This window comes from Rattus norvegicus, chromosome X (assembly GCF_036323735.1).
Source record: "Rattus norvegicus strain BN/NHsdMcwi chromosome X, GRCr8, whole genome shotgun sequence".
Lineage (NCBI taxonomy): Eukaryota > Metazoa > Chordata > Mammalia > Rodentia > Muridae > Rattus > Rattus norvegicus.
Window position 1 is genome coordinate 54697549 of NC_086039.1, and position 14452 is coordinate 54712000.

General features: G+C 41.2%; 1 protein-coding gene across 1 annotated transcript; it reads left to right on the forward strand.

Moving 5' to 3' along the window:
• Positions 1–10109: 10109 nt before the first annotated feature.
• Nr0b1 (nuclear receptor subfamily 0, group B, member 1) lies at positions 10110–14238 on the forward strand. Its single transcript, NM_053317.2, has 2 exons — positions 10110–11290; positions 13640–14238. The coding sequence occupies exons 1-2, from the start codon at positions 10117–10119 to the stop codon at positions 13882–13884; spliced, it is 1419 nt and encodes a 472-aa protein (NP_445769.2). The 5' UTR covers positions 10110–10116; the 3' UTR covers positions 13885–14238.
• The last annotated feature ends 214 nt before the right edge of the window (positions 14239–14452 follow it).

Consider the following 14452-nt stretch of genomic DNA (forward strand, 5'->3'; position numbering starts at 1 on the left):
ATTTCATATAATGTATTTCAAATAAAATTCAAAAATTTGTGGTTATCACAGAGTATTTTAATTCTCCTTCTGGCTCTAAGGGCTGTGTTTAGAGTTTTACTTAAGTACGCATTTTTTTGTGTGTGTAGACCTCCCCCCTTCATATTATATGTAACTGATTGAGTGCTAATGAAAAGCACTGTATGCTACACCTTAATAAAATACAGCCGAGATTTGCACAGAGAGAAGCAATGCATTATACAATTTACCCTTTTAATAGGACTTAATGGCCTTGAAATGTGAAAGGCTATGCTCTACTGACCCTTAATCAAAGAACTTTAAAAGGATACCTAGCAAATCAATATATAATCATAATAAAAGTGTTAAATGAACTTTTAACAGCTGCTAAACAAGTTCAACCCATTTAACAAGTTAAGCCTATTTGCACTGACCTTTTCTGTCAGAAAAAAAGGAATTTATTATGAAAGTAAAGTTTGTCTTCAGAATTTAGATTCTAGTAACTCCCAAGTGCAACATTGTGCACTTCTTGCACAAATATCAAGAAAAACACGAGACTATTTTAGCATTTGTAGGTTAGGATTTTAGCAGAATTGTCATGAAGTGTTTCATATCTAGGTTTCATGCATCCTCTCCTACTTGTAGAATGTCAACCTTAAACATTATTATTGCCAAGTGAGTAATGAATCTGTTTTTAGGATCTAGCCTCTACTGTTATTCTTCCATCCATTACTACTCCACCTTTAAGAAGATGACAGTAGCATCATCTTACTAGCCTGCCAAACTTATTTCTAACATTCTCAATTATGTGAGCTTTAGACTGCTTTAGGCTAGGTTCCTGTAATGGCATTTTATACTGTACAATTGTGTATCATTTAATTTTAAGTTGTGGGTTTCTTTGAGACAGCATCTTACTATGTAGCTATGTTCTATCCTATTCTGTCTCCAAATCTGCTATGTAGTCCAGGCTGATCTCAAATTCGTGATCCTCCAGCCACAGAATCCTCACCTCAACTAGGAGAGTGAATTATAGGTGTGTGTCAGCATATTCAGCCCTATTGTACTGAATATTTTAAAGAGAGAGAGAGAGAGAAAGAGAGAGACAGAGAGAGACAGAGAGAGACAGAGACAGAGACACAGAGAGACAGAGACAGAGAGAGACAGACACAGACAGAGACACAGACACAGACACAGACAGAGACAGAGAGAGACAGAGACAGAGAGAGACAGAAACAGAGACAGAGACACAGAGAGAGACAGAGACACAGACAGAGACAGAGAGAGACAGAGACAGAGACAGAGACAGAGAAGAGAGAGAGACAGAGAGACAGACAAAGAGAGACAGACAGAGACAAAGAGAGAGGGAAAGAGACAAAGTGACAGAGAATGTGAGAGAAAGACAGAGATATGAGTTTTATGTTTGATGAACTGTTGTCCAGGAACTTATGGCTCAAGGCAGAAGGAAGAACACAGACATATGATTTCCCTCTTCTCACACGATTCTATTGAGGTGATAAAGTGGTACAGATAGGGTAAATCCATTATAACAATGGGTCAGAGATTTGAATGTAGCTTTGAAGATGGAAAAGAGATATAGTGACAGTGATAAACTAGCAAAGAGGAAAACATGATACAGAAAACACAAAGGATGGATGGGGGGAATACGAGTATGGGGGAAGGGGAGAGGATGGGGGCTTCTGGACAGGAAACCGGGAAAGGGAATAGCATTTGAAATGTAAGTAAAGAAATATATCTAATTTAAAAAAAAAAAGTAAAGCTTGCTGAGAGCGACGATAATTTACACCCGGCAGAGCACTGAACAATGCTCACAAAGCAGAGAGGGGCAGATATGGAGGAAGAGCAGGAGAGAGCACTTGATAGTTGTTCAGATGAATAATTATGGAATCGTCCATAGAATAATAATGATTTAATCACTCAAGCAAAGAGAAAGAAATTCCAGGCATTCAGCTATGCACAGAAGACAAGGGAGAACAATCAGGCCACACTAGTCATCATGGTCCACACATTAGGAACTGTTTTGTCCTAGAAATATTAACTGAATGTTTCAGTCTCTATTCTCATAGAATGTATATTCCCATAGCACAGTCCAGGAATCAAAAATAATTCAATAAACAAGTGTTCTCAGTAATAACATCCATGAAAAATGAGGAAGAAATCAGGCAGCAAGGATAAAGAGTGGAGAAGTCATATTTCCGACTAGGAGTTCAGGGAGGCCATATACAAAAATGTAGCAAAGGTCTGATTACAATAAGAATGAGTCATGTGATGAGAGAGACTACAATTTGGGGACTGCCGAGGAGATCAGATCAAAGCATAATAAGCAAGTGTTGTAATTGGAAATAAAAAGCTAGAACCAGGTACTACAAGATTGATGCTTTTATGGCTCATAAGTCAAGGATAACTCACATCGGAATGGGGGAACAGATGATTTCTTGCACCGAATTTTAGCATATACTCTGAGTAACAAAATCTAGAGGATTGTGCAAATTTTCATCAAATCAAAACTATACGTAGTGTCAAAGTATAGAGAAATTCCCCAACTCAGAATTTTTCAATTTAAATCTGGGTGGTGAAGCTTTTTTTTTCTTTTAACTTGCAAGCTGTATTCTTCATCTGTAAGAGAATGATTGGTAAGGGGTAATCAGTTAATAAAGGCTTAGTCAGGGACATCATTATCCAGTCCTGGGGAAAAGTTCTTGCCTGTTTCTTTCCCCTAAGCCTCACTTCCTTCAGAAACTAAGTACCTTAGAACATGATGGTAACTTGTTTTTTCAAAGATGAATAAGCTCAGGAGGGCTCATGCCAAGGTGGTTATTGTATCAATTCAATCTATTGTGCACACCCTGCTTGGATTGATCTCTTGGTAGCCAGTCCTGGAAGACAAGCCACAACCTTTTCCTGGGATGTCTGTCATCCCCACTCTTATTTCTTCTTATACCTTCGCCATTGTTTCTGAAATCATCTCTCAAGGAAGTTCACACAGTTCCCATTTCTGCTGAGGCAGTTTATTTTGGGGATATTTTTGTTTCTTTCTTTGTTTATACAACCCACCCATTATCTATCATGACAAAAAGAACAGTTTGGAAGTGAACATTCAAAATTTTCTTCAGTATTAACGTTTTGATATCCTGCAAAGAAGTTCACCTATCTAGTGACTTTTCTCCTTCATGACTGTTGTGCTCACTCAAAGGAAACAATGAGGCTGTTGACACAGCTCCTGTTGATGCATTTCATTCTAGATGGAATGGCTTACCCTGGACTGCAAAACCCTTTAAAGGCGAGCACATTCCATTCCGTTTGTAATAAATACAAGGAGGCCTGTGGATACACATATTTGGTATAATTAGGAAATATCACTTTGGAAATTTTGCTAACTTACATCATAATCTAGCTCTAAAAACTCATATTTCTGAGGTACTGTTAATGTTTCTTCACGATATAAATATTTTGTATATTCAATAACTTTGCCGAGTAAGCAAGAAAGACGTGTTTGCTGTCATACTAGTTACTGATTTACTAAAAAGTGGTGTGGTTAAGACAGGTAGCTCTGGTCACCCTCATAGACTCCTGGGAGTTTCCATTGTCCTAGATTTCTAGCTTGTCCCAGAGTTAACCCCACAATTCCAGTTCTCTTTCTCAGTTCTTTCTTCTGCCATTCTCCCCACATTTGATCCCTCCCAGCAACGGGAGATAAAGAACATGAAATGGTCACCTCCTATAATCAGACAAGAATTCCAATGGATTGGATGGGGATACTAATCCAGCCACAAAACTTTCGACCCACAATTTTTCCTCCCTATAAGAGGTGGAGTGATAAAAAGGGAACAGGAAGTGAAGGAATGGACAACCAATGTCTGGCCCACCTTGAGAGCCATCCCATGGGTGAGAGCCATCCCTAACACTATTAACAATACTCCACTATGTTTGCTTAGCATAACTTTCCTGAGACACTCTATCCAGCAGCTAATAGAACCGTATACAGACACACACAGCCAAACATCAGGTGGAGCTTGGGAAGTCTTGTGAAAGAGTGGGGGATAGAATTGAATGAGCTAGAAGGGTCAGGAACACCACAAGAAGACCTACAGAGTCAATTAACATGTGTCCATGGGGTCTCACAGAGCCTGGGCCACCAGCTAGGGAGCTGGACCTAGACCCTCTACATATTTGTAGCAGATGTACAGCTTGGTATTCATGTGGGATCTCTAACAGCAGGAGCAGGAGCTGTCTGTGACTCTGTTGTCTGCTTTGGATCCCTTTCCCCTACTTGGGCTGCTTTGTAGTCTCTGTAGAAGATGTCTCCAGTCGTACTACAATGTGACCTAACAAGGTGGGTTGAAATCCATGGGAGTCCTCCCATTATCTGAAGGGAAAGGGAGGATGGCATAGGGGGAGGAGGAGAAGAGGGAAGTGGGAGGAGGAAAGGAGGGAGAGGAAACTCTGATCAGGATGTAAAGTAACTGAATAAACAATACAATAAGTTTAATCACTCATAAAAAAGAAAAAAAGACAAGTAGCTTGTATTCAGCACACTGAAGGGCTAGCTCATTGTTAAAAGCCACACCATCAAGTGAAAGACATAAAGACTGAGCAACTTAATAAAATTAAAAGATAGGTAAATAATGCAAGAAATTCTTCACTCACTGCTTCATTCTATGGTTCTGTGTACTTCTGTTATGCCTCTTCTCGAACACTGTAGATGTGGGGATTGTGACGAGTAAGTTACTAGGAAAAGCCAGAGGGGAAAGCAAAGCAATTTCCTAGGAATTACACCTTCAATATAGGACAGGAGTCTGTCACTAAAATTACCATTCAAACCCTGTGGGCCCATGGAGTAACCCTTCTCTAATTCAGCCTTATCAGCCTGGATCGGTCTCCTGGCAATCAGCCAAATAAATGAAACAACAATTTTCAAGACTGAGTTGGTCAAGTTTATCAAGTAGACAGTTTACTACCATCTGATATGAGTATGGATTAAAAATTAGTAGATTTAAATCAATTTGATGAATGTTACCTTTGAAAGTTGTTTGATTAACAAAGTTGCTTTTAGGACATTTCAGGATTACTGTGATTAAATTTGTAATTCCAGCTCGACAACTCTGTAACCCTTAAGCTGAGCGATTACCTTCTCATCTGTAAGGCAATATGGGTTGTGTGAACAACTCTTCATCCCTAATACTGTTTACACAGTGTTTACCTTGGAAAAGAAAAGGAAAACACCACTGAGATTTTCTATCACCTGCTTACTGAAAGGACTGAAGTCTATAGGATTCCAGCTCTGATAAGCCCAGATTGAAAATTCCTATCAAGTTTCAAATCAGCCTTGTCTTTTAAGGTCACATAGCTCACTATCAAAGGTCAGTTTTACAATTTTATCCAATCTTATCCCCACCTGTACTTTCACTCCTACATCCTTTAGTGAAAACCGCATTACTTTGAAGTTGAAGGTTGTATTCAGACAGGCAGAACAGTGTTCCTCCCACCTTGAGTTGGAACAGATAATGGATTTTACAAAGCAGGTGTCCAAGTGGCCAAGGTCACCAGACAATGAGTCAGTGTTAGGGTCTGTACTCAGCACATGACAGGTTAATTTGATAAGTGTCCTTTTGTCTTGCTATCATGGTGGTCTGAGACTATGGAACAAATCAACTGAGAAAGTCTGGGACTGCCCTAAAAGGTTATGTCTTTCTTAATCCTGTACCATCCAGCAGGCTGGCAGACACATTGGTGAATTTGGATGATTTTGCTTCCCAGGGCCATTTCTCCAGGGAAAGAAATGGAAAGTGGAAATATGAAGTCAGTTTTCTCCTGGCATTTTTCAAGGATGAATATTTCTGAAGGACAAACAGGCAATCTCTCTCTTTAGAAACAGTCAATCCAGAGAGCTCACAAAGTCCTTCAGAGTTGCAAATAGAAGATCAGATCACAACTTCAAGGGAAAATGGAAGAAATTAGAAGAGTCAGCTCCTGTGTGTGTGGGGGGGGGGCAGCGAGGAGCACATTACAAACTCCCAGTTCTCTCGGCACCACCCTCATGGATCAATTGCAGACACTACTTAAAATCCAAAGACAAAGCACCAAATACATGATGGTCGGGAATGACTAAAGTAAAACAAAAAGTTGTTTCCAGGATATTTAAAAAACATAGGACATGGGATAAAAGAATTTTAAGGAAATCCGTGAGGGGAGTTCAGTTAAAGTGCACATATTTATTAAAAATTAGTTTATAGCTATAGATGTTACATAATTGTTAGAGAGCTTTTTTATCGTTCCAGAAGCCCCTGGGATATATAATCCCATGCTTAAACGTAGTGTAGTCATGCATGACTGTAATACAAATATTCAAAAGGTAGAGTCAGGAATATCAGAAGTTCAAGGTCACCCTTTCGTATGCAGCCATTTGAGGCCACCCTCAGACCCTATGGCAAAACAAAACAAATTAAAAGAATCTAGTTTGCAATGCTGTATTTAAAGTGATGTTCTGCTAAATGCCAGGTCATCAGAAATAAAAAAAATGATTATCCATGAAGTTACTATATCTCCATTTGTAAGTAACAAAGAGTCCAGCAAGCATTTCTATAAATCATTGTATAAGAGGAAGATATAAAAATCCTTTAAAAGCTTACAAGCATGAGTACATATTAATATGAATTTATAGAAATTAATCTACATTTCACAACAGAAAACTTAAGTCATATTGTCCTCAGGAGAAAAAGGATGGAAGTGACATCCTCAGGTCAGATAGAACAAGCCAGGATGATTGTCCACACTTTCTTTCTTATATGGAATTGAGAGTAGAGGATGGCAAATGACTGTAATATAGTGACATATATTAAATGCATTAGTAAAATTGCCACAAGGAGATCATGACTCTGTCTAATTAATATCTAATTGATGATGATGATGATGATGATGATGATGATGATGACGGTGGTGGTGGTGATGGTGGCTAGAGAGATGGTTCAGAGGTTAAGAGCACTGACTGCTTTTCCAGAAGTCCTGAGTTCAATTCCCAGCAACAACATGGTGGCTCACAACCATTTGTAATAGGGATCCGATGCCCTCTTACGGTGTTTCTGAAGACAGCAATAGCGTACTCACATATATAAAATAAATAAATAAATCTTTTAAAAATAGTAATTAAAGGACACTTTGATGCCTACTATAACTTTAGAACAAATGAGCTCAGGTTTAAGTCTGGGTCTTTTAACTGTTAATCCAGTTCTCCTGTTGCTTTGTCACAAGGATTGTAACAATATTTATACCAGGAACCATGAATCTAAAAAGCTTGCTAGGCTAGCTTCCCTCAAGAGTCAGCACCACAATAAGTGAGTAGGAATTGTTACCCTCTATGTTCTCAGATGATGATCTTCTCCTTTCTTTCAAAAGGTACAGTTGATCAATAAATATACTTTTGGGGCTCTACTGTGTGTGTTGAACATTGAGCCAATGGGTAGGGACAGAGTGATAGATACCTTGAACCTAAGCGACTTTGATACAGATTAGGGAAGATTAATAACTATCATATAACTCGGTAAACATCAACAGGAGTTGAGAAGAAGACAAAATTATAACCACCAATAGGACCTTAAGGTGGGGGACTTTGGTAGACTGTTTTTCAGCTAGACTGCTAGTTTGGCTAAGAAGAAAGATTGTTAAGCAAGGAGAATAAACCTAATGAATGCAGTAGCTGAAAATTCAAAGTGGCAAATAGTGGAATGGACAGTGAGCTAACGCCCTCTATGAATTCTTGTTGAAGATCATACAATCTGTCTGGGAGTTTGAATCTAGAAATGCAGACATACAGAATAAGTAGAACATATGCTTGAGCAGAGCATGGGGCTGAGTTTCAGCAAGAGAGACAGCTTTATTATAATGCTTTTCAGAATTACTTCTTGGCCCTCAATTGATCCCTTGTCCTACAAACAAAACTTGTTATGTTTAATATTCGTCTATTTTAAACACATTAACTTGTGTATAAGAACTATATCCCAGATATTACTGTTCACTTTTCCACACAGCGAAAGCTGAGAAATAGATGCATTAAATAACTTTCCAATGCTTGGAGAATGTGTTCTCAAGGATGGGCAGGTCCCAGTCCTCAGAAGGATTTATTTATTTAAAAAGTTTTGCAGATATGATTAGATTTGGAATTTTGAGATGTTGATATCATTCTGGACTATCTAGGTGGATCTAACATATTCACAAGCTTGCGTAAAAAATCAGAGGAGATGGAAACAGAAGTTGGACTAATGTGTCCAAGAGCCAAGGAATGCAGGTAGTTTCTAGAAGGTAGAAGAGGCAAGGAAATGGATGTTTCCTTAGAACTACCTGGCATGAATGGTACTTTGAGTTCAGATTTCTGGCTTCTCAAACTGTCATATAATAAATTTCTATTATTTGTGTTGCCATAAACCACTACATTTGTAATTTTATAGCAACAATAAGAAATATGTTTCCCAAGGTTATGGAACTGCAAAATAACAGAACCAGGATTCAAATGGAATTCATCTGGTGCCACAGTAAGGAATTAAACCTTTGTGCCATAGAGGTCAGCACAGGCAGAATACAAATTAACTGCTGAATACTCTGCCCTACATGAGACATCATTATCAACCCTCCAAGACTTGGGGTGCATCGTATAAGAGATGCAAAGGGAATGTAGGAGAAGAATAATATGAAACTCTGTTTTCTGGACATTATACAACCATTGCAATCTTGAACACATAACAGCTATGGCTACCCAAACAAGACAAATATTAAAATAAATAAATAAATAAATAAATAAATAAATAAATAAATAAATAAATAAACAAACCTATGGAAGTAGGAGGGACACTGTCAGCAAGTATGTATAAAATTTTTAAAACAATAAAACGATAAAAAAAAACTGAGGGTATCCCCAATTTTCTTACACTTCAGTAGTTCCTACAGAATTGGATAGCGGAGGTAGAAGAGGAAGAGGGAGAACGGGACAGAGAGGGGTGTCCCATATCAATTAGTGTGTTCCGGTCCCCTTTCCTGTTCTGTAAGAGCAACGGCTTGTACTCTCAAAGTTATGGGGCTAGTGGGTATAAGAATTGGCTAGTCGTACAAAAGTCACATAGTTGAATAGAAAGAGCCCCCTGGTCTCTTGTTTGAGTGAGACTAAAGGTGGGAAGCTCCGTGACAAATGCTAGCATTTAGGCTTTCTGATTCTTGTATTTGTTGTTAGTATCTTACAATGGTTGGGAACAGGGACAGTTATCACTGACCTGCTTCTACAAGAGTATGAGAAGTTCTCACAGTAACAATCTTGTGATTAGTCTGTTCCTAGGAGTCAGCTACAAGTACATAATGTTTGCAGCCCCCAGCTCTTTGATCCAGCATCTAGGACAAAGCGGGTGATTGCTCGAATTAAACTGAAGATGTATTATTACCTGCTTCTGCCAATGCTTTTCAAATGTAAGGTGCATATGTGTAACCTGGGGGTGAATTATTTTACAACTCACACTCAGATATTTTGGCTAGCGCTCAAAAGAAGGCATTTCTGCCTCCGGGTGTAATTCTGACTCTACGTGTCTGGGGTCTACACTTTTCAACATCTTAAGAAATGAGAACACACTCAGCAAACATTATACAAAACGCAAGTTATAAAAATTGTGATCATTCTATAAAAGTTTATAAAGATGTCACAGAAATGGGCTATTTCTCCCGTTTAAGCACGTCTTTCTCCAGAAAAGGAAATAAGTTAGAGGTCGGAGTCCTCTGTCGGAGTCCAACTGCAAGAGTTGGAACAGAGCCCTAACTCCCTGCCTGAGGTTCGCTGCTCTCCTCTTTCCCAGGTAGGGGAAGGAGTAACCAGAAGAGTAACCAGACAGAAGGGGGGCGGTATGCCAGTTCCTGTGCTGAGACGCTCCCCTTAGATTTCCAGATCCTAGGGAGTGTTTGCCCCTTTGAACTTCCGAGGTCATGGCCACACACATTCAAGCGCAACAGCGCGTCCCCCTCTGCGCCCTTGTCCTAGCGGAGGAGGCGGATGCGCTTGCGTGAGCGTTCAGTATAAATAAGTCCCAAGCGGCGGCCACTGGGCAGAACGGGTTGCAGGAGCCTCAGGCCATGGCGGGTGAGGACCACCCGTGGCAGGGCAGCATCCTCTACAATCTGTTGATGAGCGCGAAGCAGAAGCACGGGTCTAGGGAAGAGCGAGAGGTGCGCTTGGGGGCTCAGTGCTGGGGTTGCGCCTGCGGTACTCAGCCCGTCCTGGGTGGGGAGGGACTGCCCGGCGGGCAAGCCTTGTCCCTTCTGTACCGCTGCTGCTTTTGTGGGGAGAACCACCCGCGCCAGGGTGGCATCCTCTACTCTATGCTCACCAACGCCAGGCAGCCTAGCGGGGCGACCGAGGCGCCCAGGGCGCGATTCAGAGCTCCTTGCTGGGGCTGCGCCTGCAGCAGCGCAGAGCCCCTGGTGGGCAGAGAGGGGCTGCCAGCTGGCCAGGTCCCCTCGCTCCTGTACCGCTGCTGCTTCTGCGGAGAAGAGCACCCGAGGCAGGGCAGCATCTTATACAGCTTGCTCACTAGTGCCCAGCAAACGCACGTGTCTCGGGAAGTACCCGAGGCACATCGCGGAGGCGAGTGGTGGCAGCTGTCCTACTGTACCCAGAGTGTGGGTGGCCCGGAGGGGCTTCAGAGCACACAGGCCATGGCGTTCCTGTACCGTAGCTATGTGTGCGGTGAAGAGCAGCCCCAGCAGAGCAGCGTTGCCTCCGACACGCCCGTGAGAGCAGATCAAACACCAGCAGCTCCGCAAGAGCAGCCGAGGGCCCCCTGGTGGGACGCCTCCTCTGGTGTGCAGCGTCCGATTGCACTCAAGGATCCACAGGTGGTGTGCGAGGCAGCGTCGGCTGGCCTATTGAAGACCCTGCGCTTTGTCAAGTACTTGCCTTGCTTCCAGATCCTGCCCTTAGATCAGCAGCTGGTGCTGGTGCGGAGCTGTTGGGCGCCCCTACTCATGCTTGAGTTGGCCCAAGATCACCTGCACTTCGAGATGATGGAGATTTCCGAGCCCAACCTGATGCACGAAATGCTCACCACCAGGCGGCAGGAGACCGAAGGCCCAGAGCCCGCAGATCCCCAGGCCACAGAGCAGCCACAGACGGTGTCTGCGGAGGCTGGGCACGTGCTCTCAGTCGCTGCGGTCCAGGCCATCAAGAGTTTCTTTTTTAAGTGCTGGAGTCTGAACATTGACACCAAAGAGTACGCCTATCTGAAGGGGACCGTGCTTTTTAACCCAGGTAAGCATGACAAATTTGTACACTGTCTCTTCAGGTCAGAAAAGCACCACCTCTACACGCAAGCATTTATGAGTTTTCAGTGGCTATAGGAATTTTGGAGTCCACGTTACTTGTGACTGACTCTGAAAAGCTGATGCATACATCTGGAATGGCCAGTCAAGTGGTCAAGTGGGTGAGCTTCTGCCAGAAACTTGGCACTGGGGGTGGTGGTGGTGTAGGGGTGTGTGTGTGTGTGTGTGTGTGTGTGTGTGTGTGTGTGTGTGAACAGTAAGCTCTCTACGTTTATTATCTGCTGCTACAGAAGTTTCTGCCTTCATGGGACATGACTGACTCTTCTCTCTTTAGCCGTCCTTTAAATCCAGTGACATAACTTTTAAAAAGCTTTTGCTCATTTCACACAGCTCTTCCTACATCCCCATTTTCCAAATTTGCCAATTAAAGGGCTCCTGATGTGTGCTGCAGGGGATAGGGTATGTTAAGTTTTCCCCAGCTCCTCCCCTTAAGAGTCATTAGTTCAGCCCAGCCCAGATCCTGCAAGTCCGAATCCTCAAGTGGCTCAGGTGATATCTGAGGTCATCTGAGAAACAGTTTCTCTTTCAGCCAATGCTATTAATCCTGCTCTGCTGAGATTCAAAGTCGAGACCAAGGTCTCAGCCTTCAGAAGTCTGTATTTCCAGTAGTTCGCCACTTGCCTTGACCCTGTTTCACATCCTTTGTCACCCTTCACCACTCTTCCCGTCTCTCTCCATCCCTCTCTTATTCTTCCTCTATTCTTTTCCCCAGTACTCTCTCCATAGGAGTTTATCCCACCAGATTGTATGCTTTTAAAGAGTAATGCACCCACATTTGTGTACAATTCAAGGTCTGTAAAGCATGTGGTCTCTTTCCTGATTACCCTTTTGCATTCTCTTGTCTTTATGTTTAAAGCCTTACAGTTGACAAAGACACAGAGCTTTAAAATTATATATAAACATATCAATGGGTTTTAACATAAGGGCATAAGAAAAAGTAAGGAGATATGTAAACTGTGGAGTCCTTTTCTCTTTTGCCCTTACATGGAAGGGACATTTTGTGTGGGTGGAAGGGAACAAGTAGGGGAGAGGGGCAGGGAGATGCTCGGAGGAGTTGGAAATGAGGACCAACCAAAACAGTATGAATGAGAACTCCATAAGGAAAACTCTTAGTTTGTATCTTAGAAAGAATTTTTAATGCAAGAGTTAAAAATAGGTACCTTAAGGAAAGGGCCAGAGGCTGTGGTGTGAAAAGTAATGTGTATCTGGCTTAAGAAAGCTTTCGACAAGAGCCATCTCTATGTAGACCTAGAGAGACTATCAATACACACAATCAAATAGGTATCCAAACTTGACTGCCAGGGTATAGAGTGGAGGATGTTGATGCTGTCTTAATTAGAAATATAATCGAGATAAGAAGCATTGCTTGATTTTGTTGTTTTCTTTATAAGCTATATTTGCTCATAGTAGATTCCTACTTATTTTCTGTCACCGTTATTTTCGCCATGATTATTTTTAAACATGATTTTTAAGTACTCTCCTTGAATTTTGTAAAAGAAGTAAGAAAGATGATGTCATCATTTAAACCAAATCTGTTTCAAAGTTGCTTCTGACTGATCTTTCACTCTGTGATATTTTCATCTTTTAACCTTTGAATGCTATTAAAAGCATGCTTTAAAAAAAAGGGGGGGGAGATTCTTCTGCCAGTGTTTTTCTCCAAAAGAACCCTTTGAAACATTCATTAGAATCATAATTTTTAGAACTTCCTACAATCTGGAAATCATGGTCCAGTGAGGAGCATCAGTAATCTTTAGCATCAGAGTCACTATGGCCCCTAGTGTAATGTCAGCCTGCAGTTCAATAATCCTAAACACACGAGTCAGAGTTTATGGCTGTAAACTTTACAATCTAAAGACTGGACAGTCCACATAATTGTAGGAAAGAAGGGCAATGTAATTGTAACCTGGTATATTATCAAATGGTATAATTCTCACAGGTATATTTCTCTTGAAATAACATCAATTTCTTTATATTTTCACAGAACATGCCCTGGTGTGCTGGGAGGCATCGATTATAGTCTATTGACATAAAACTGAATGCGTCAGTGTTTGTGCACACTGCAGTGTCTTTGCACATGCCTACTGCATATCCGCTAGAAATTAGTGCATGTTTTTATCCTTAGAAGTGTTGCCTCTGAAAACTTAGAACTCATTTCAGTACCTCCCTCTTGCCCCCAGAAAGCCCTTTAAATCAAGAAGCTAGCGTACTTTTTAATTGGAAAGGGACCAAATAAAAAAAATGAGTATGGTCTAAAATAGATTTTTTTTTCTACTTCCAGACCTGCCTGGCCTGCAGTGCGTGAAATACATCGAGAGTCTTCAGTGGAGAACTCAGCAGATCCTCACTGAGCACATCAGGCTGATGCAAAGAGAGTACCAGATCAGATCGGCTGAACTGAATAGTGCCCTTTTCCTGCTGAGATTCATCAACACCGATGTTGTCACTGAACTCTTTTTCAGGCCCATCATTGGTGCCGTCAGCATGGATGATATGATGCTGGAGATGCTCTGTGCAAAGCTGTGAAGGCATGCAGCCACTCAAGTGCATTTTACTACACATGGAGAAAGGGGGGGCTGTAGGCAGAAGAGTGCTCAAATTTGTGAAAACAAACTTTCTTGTATTTTTACATGCATAGTATATTTGTATCCAATTGAAGAAATACTTTAGTTACAGACAATGTAAAAACCCCTCTGCTCCATACTGGTTCCTTGTGAAGAAAAGCATTTGTTAACAAATAATTATTTCCATAGATCTTTAAGAGTGTTATACTATGCTAACAAGCTAATTTCCACAAAAATAACATCTCTTTCCATTAACCCTGCCAAATAAAATTTATAATATTAACTTTTAATAAAATTTAATGTACTAACCATTAAACGGACTGGAGAGTTTTCTTGGGGTTTACAGCTTCCAAAAATTCAAACATAGCTAACATAACTGAAGGTACACTCATAAGTAACTTCATGGGATTTAATGCCATCGTATATCAGTGCCAATGGAAGGTTATTTTGCCTGGTTTTACTAGTTCCATTACTGTATAAAAGATTGTCCTTATTCCTGCCTGCAACTCAAAAGGCAGTTGATGTTCTGA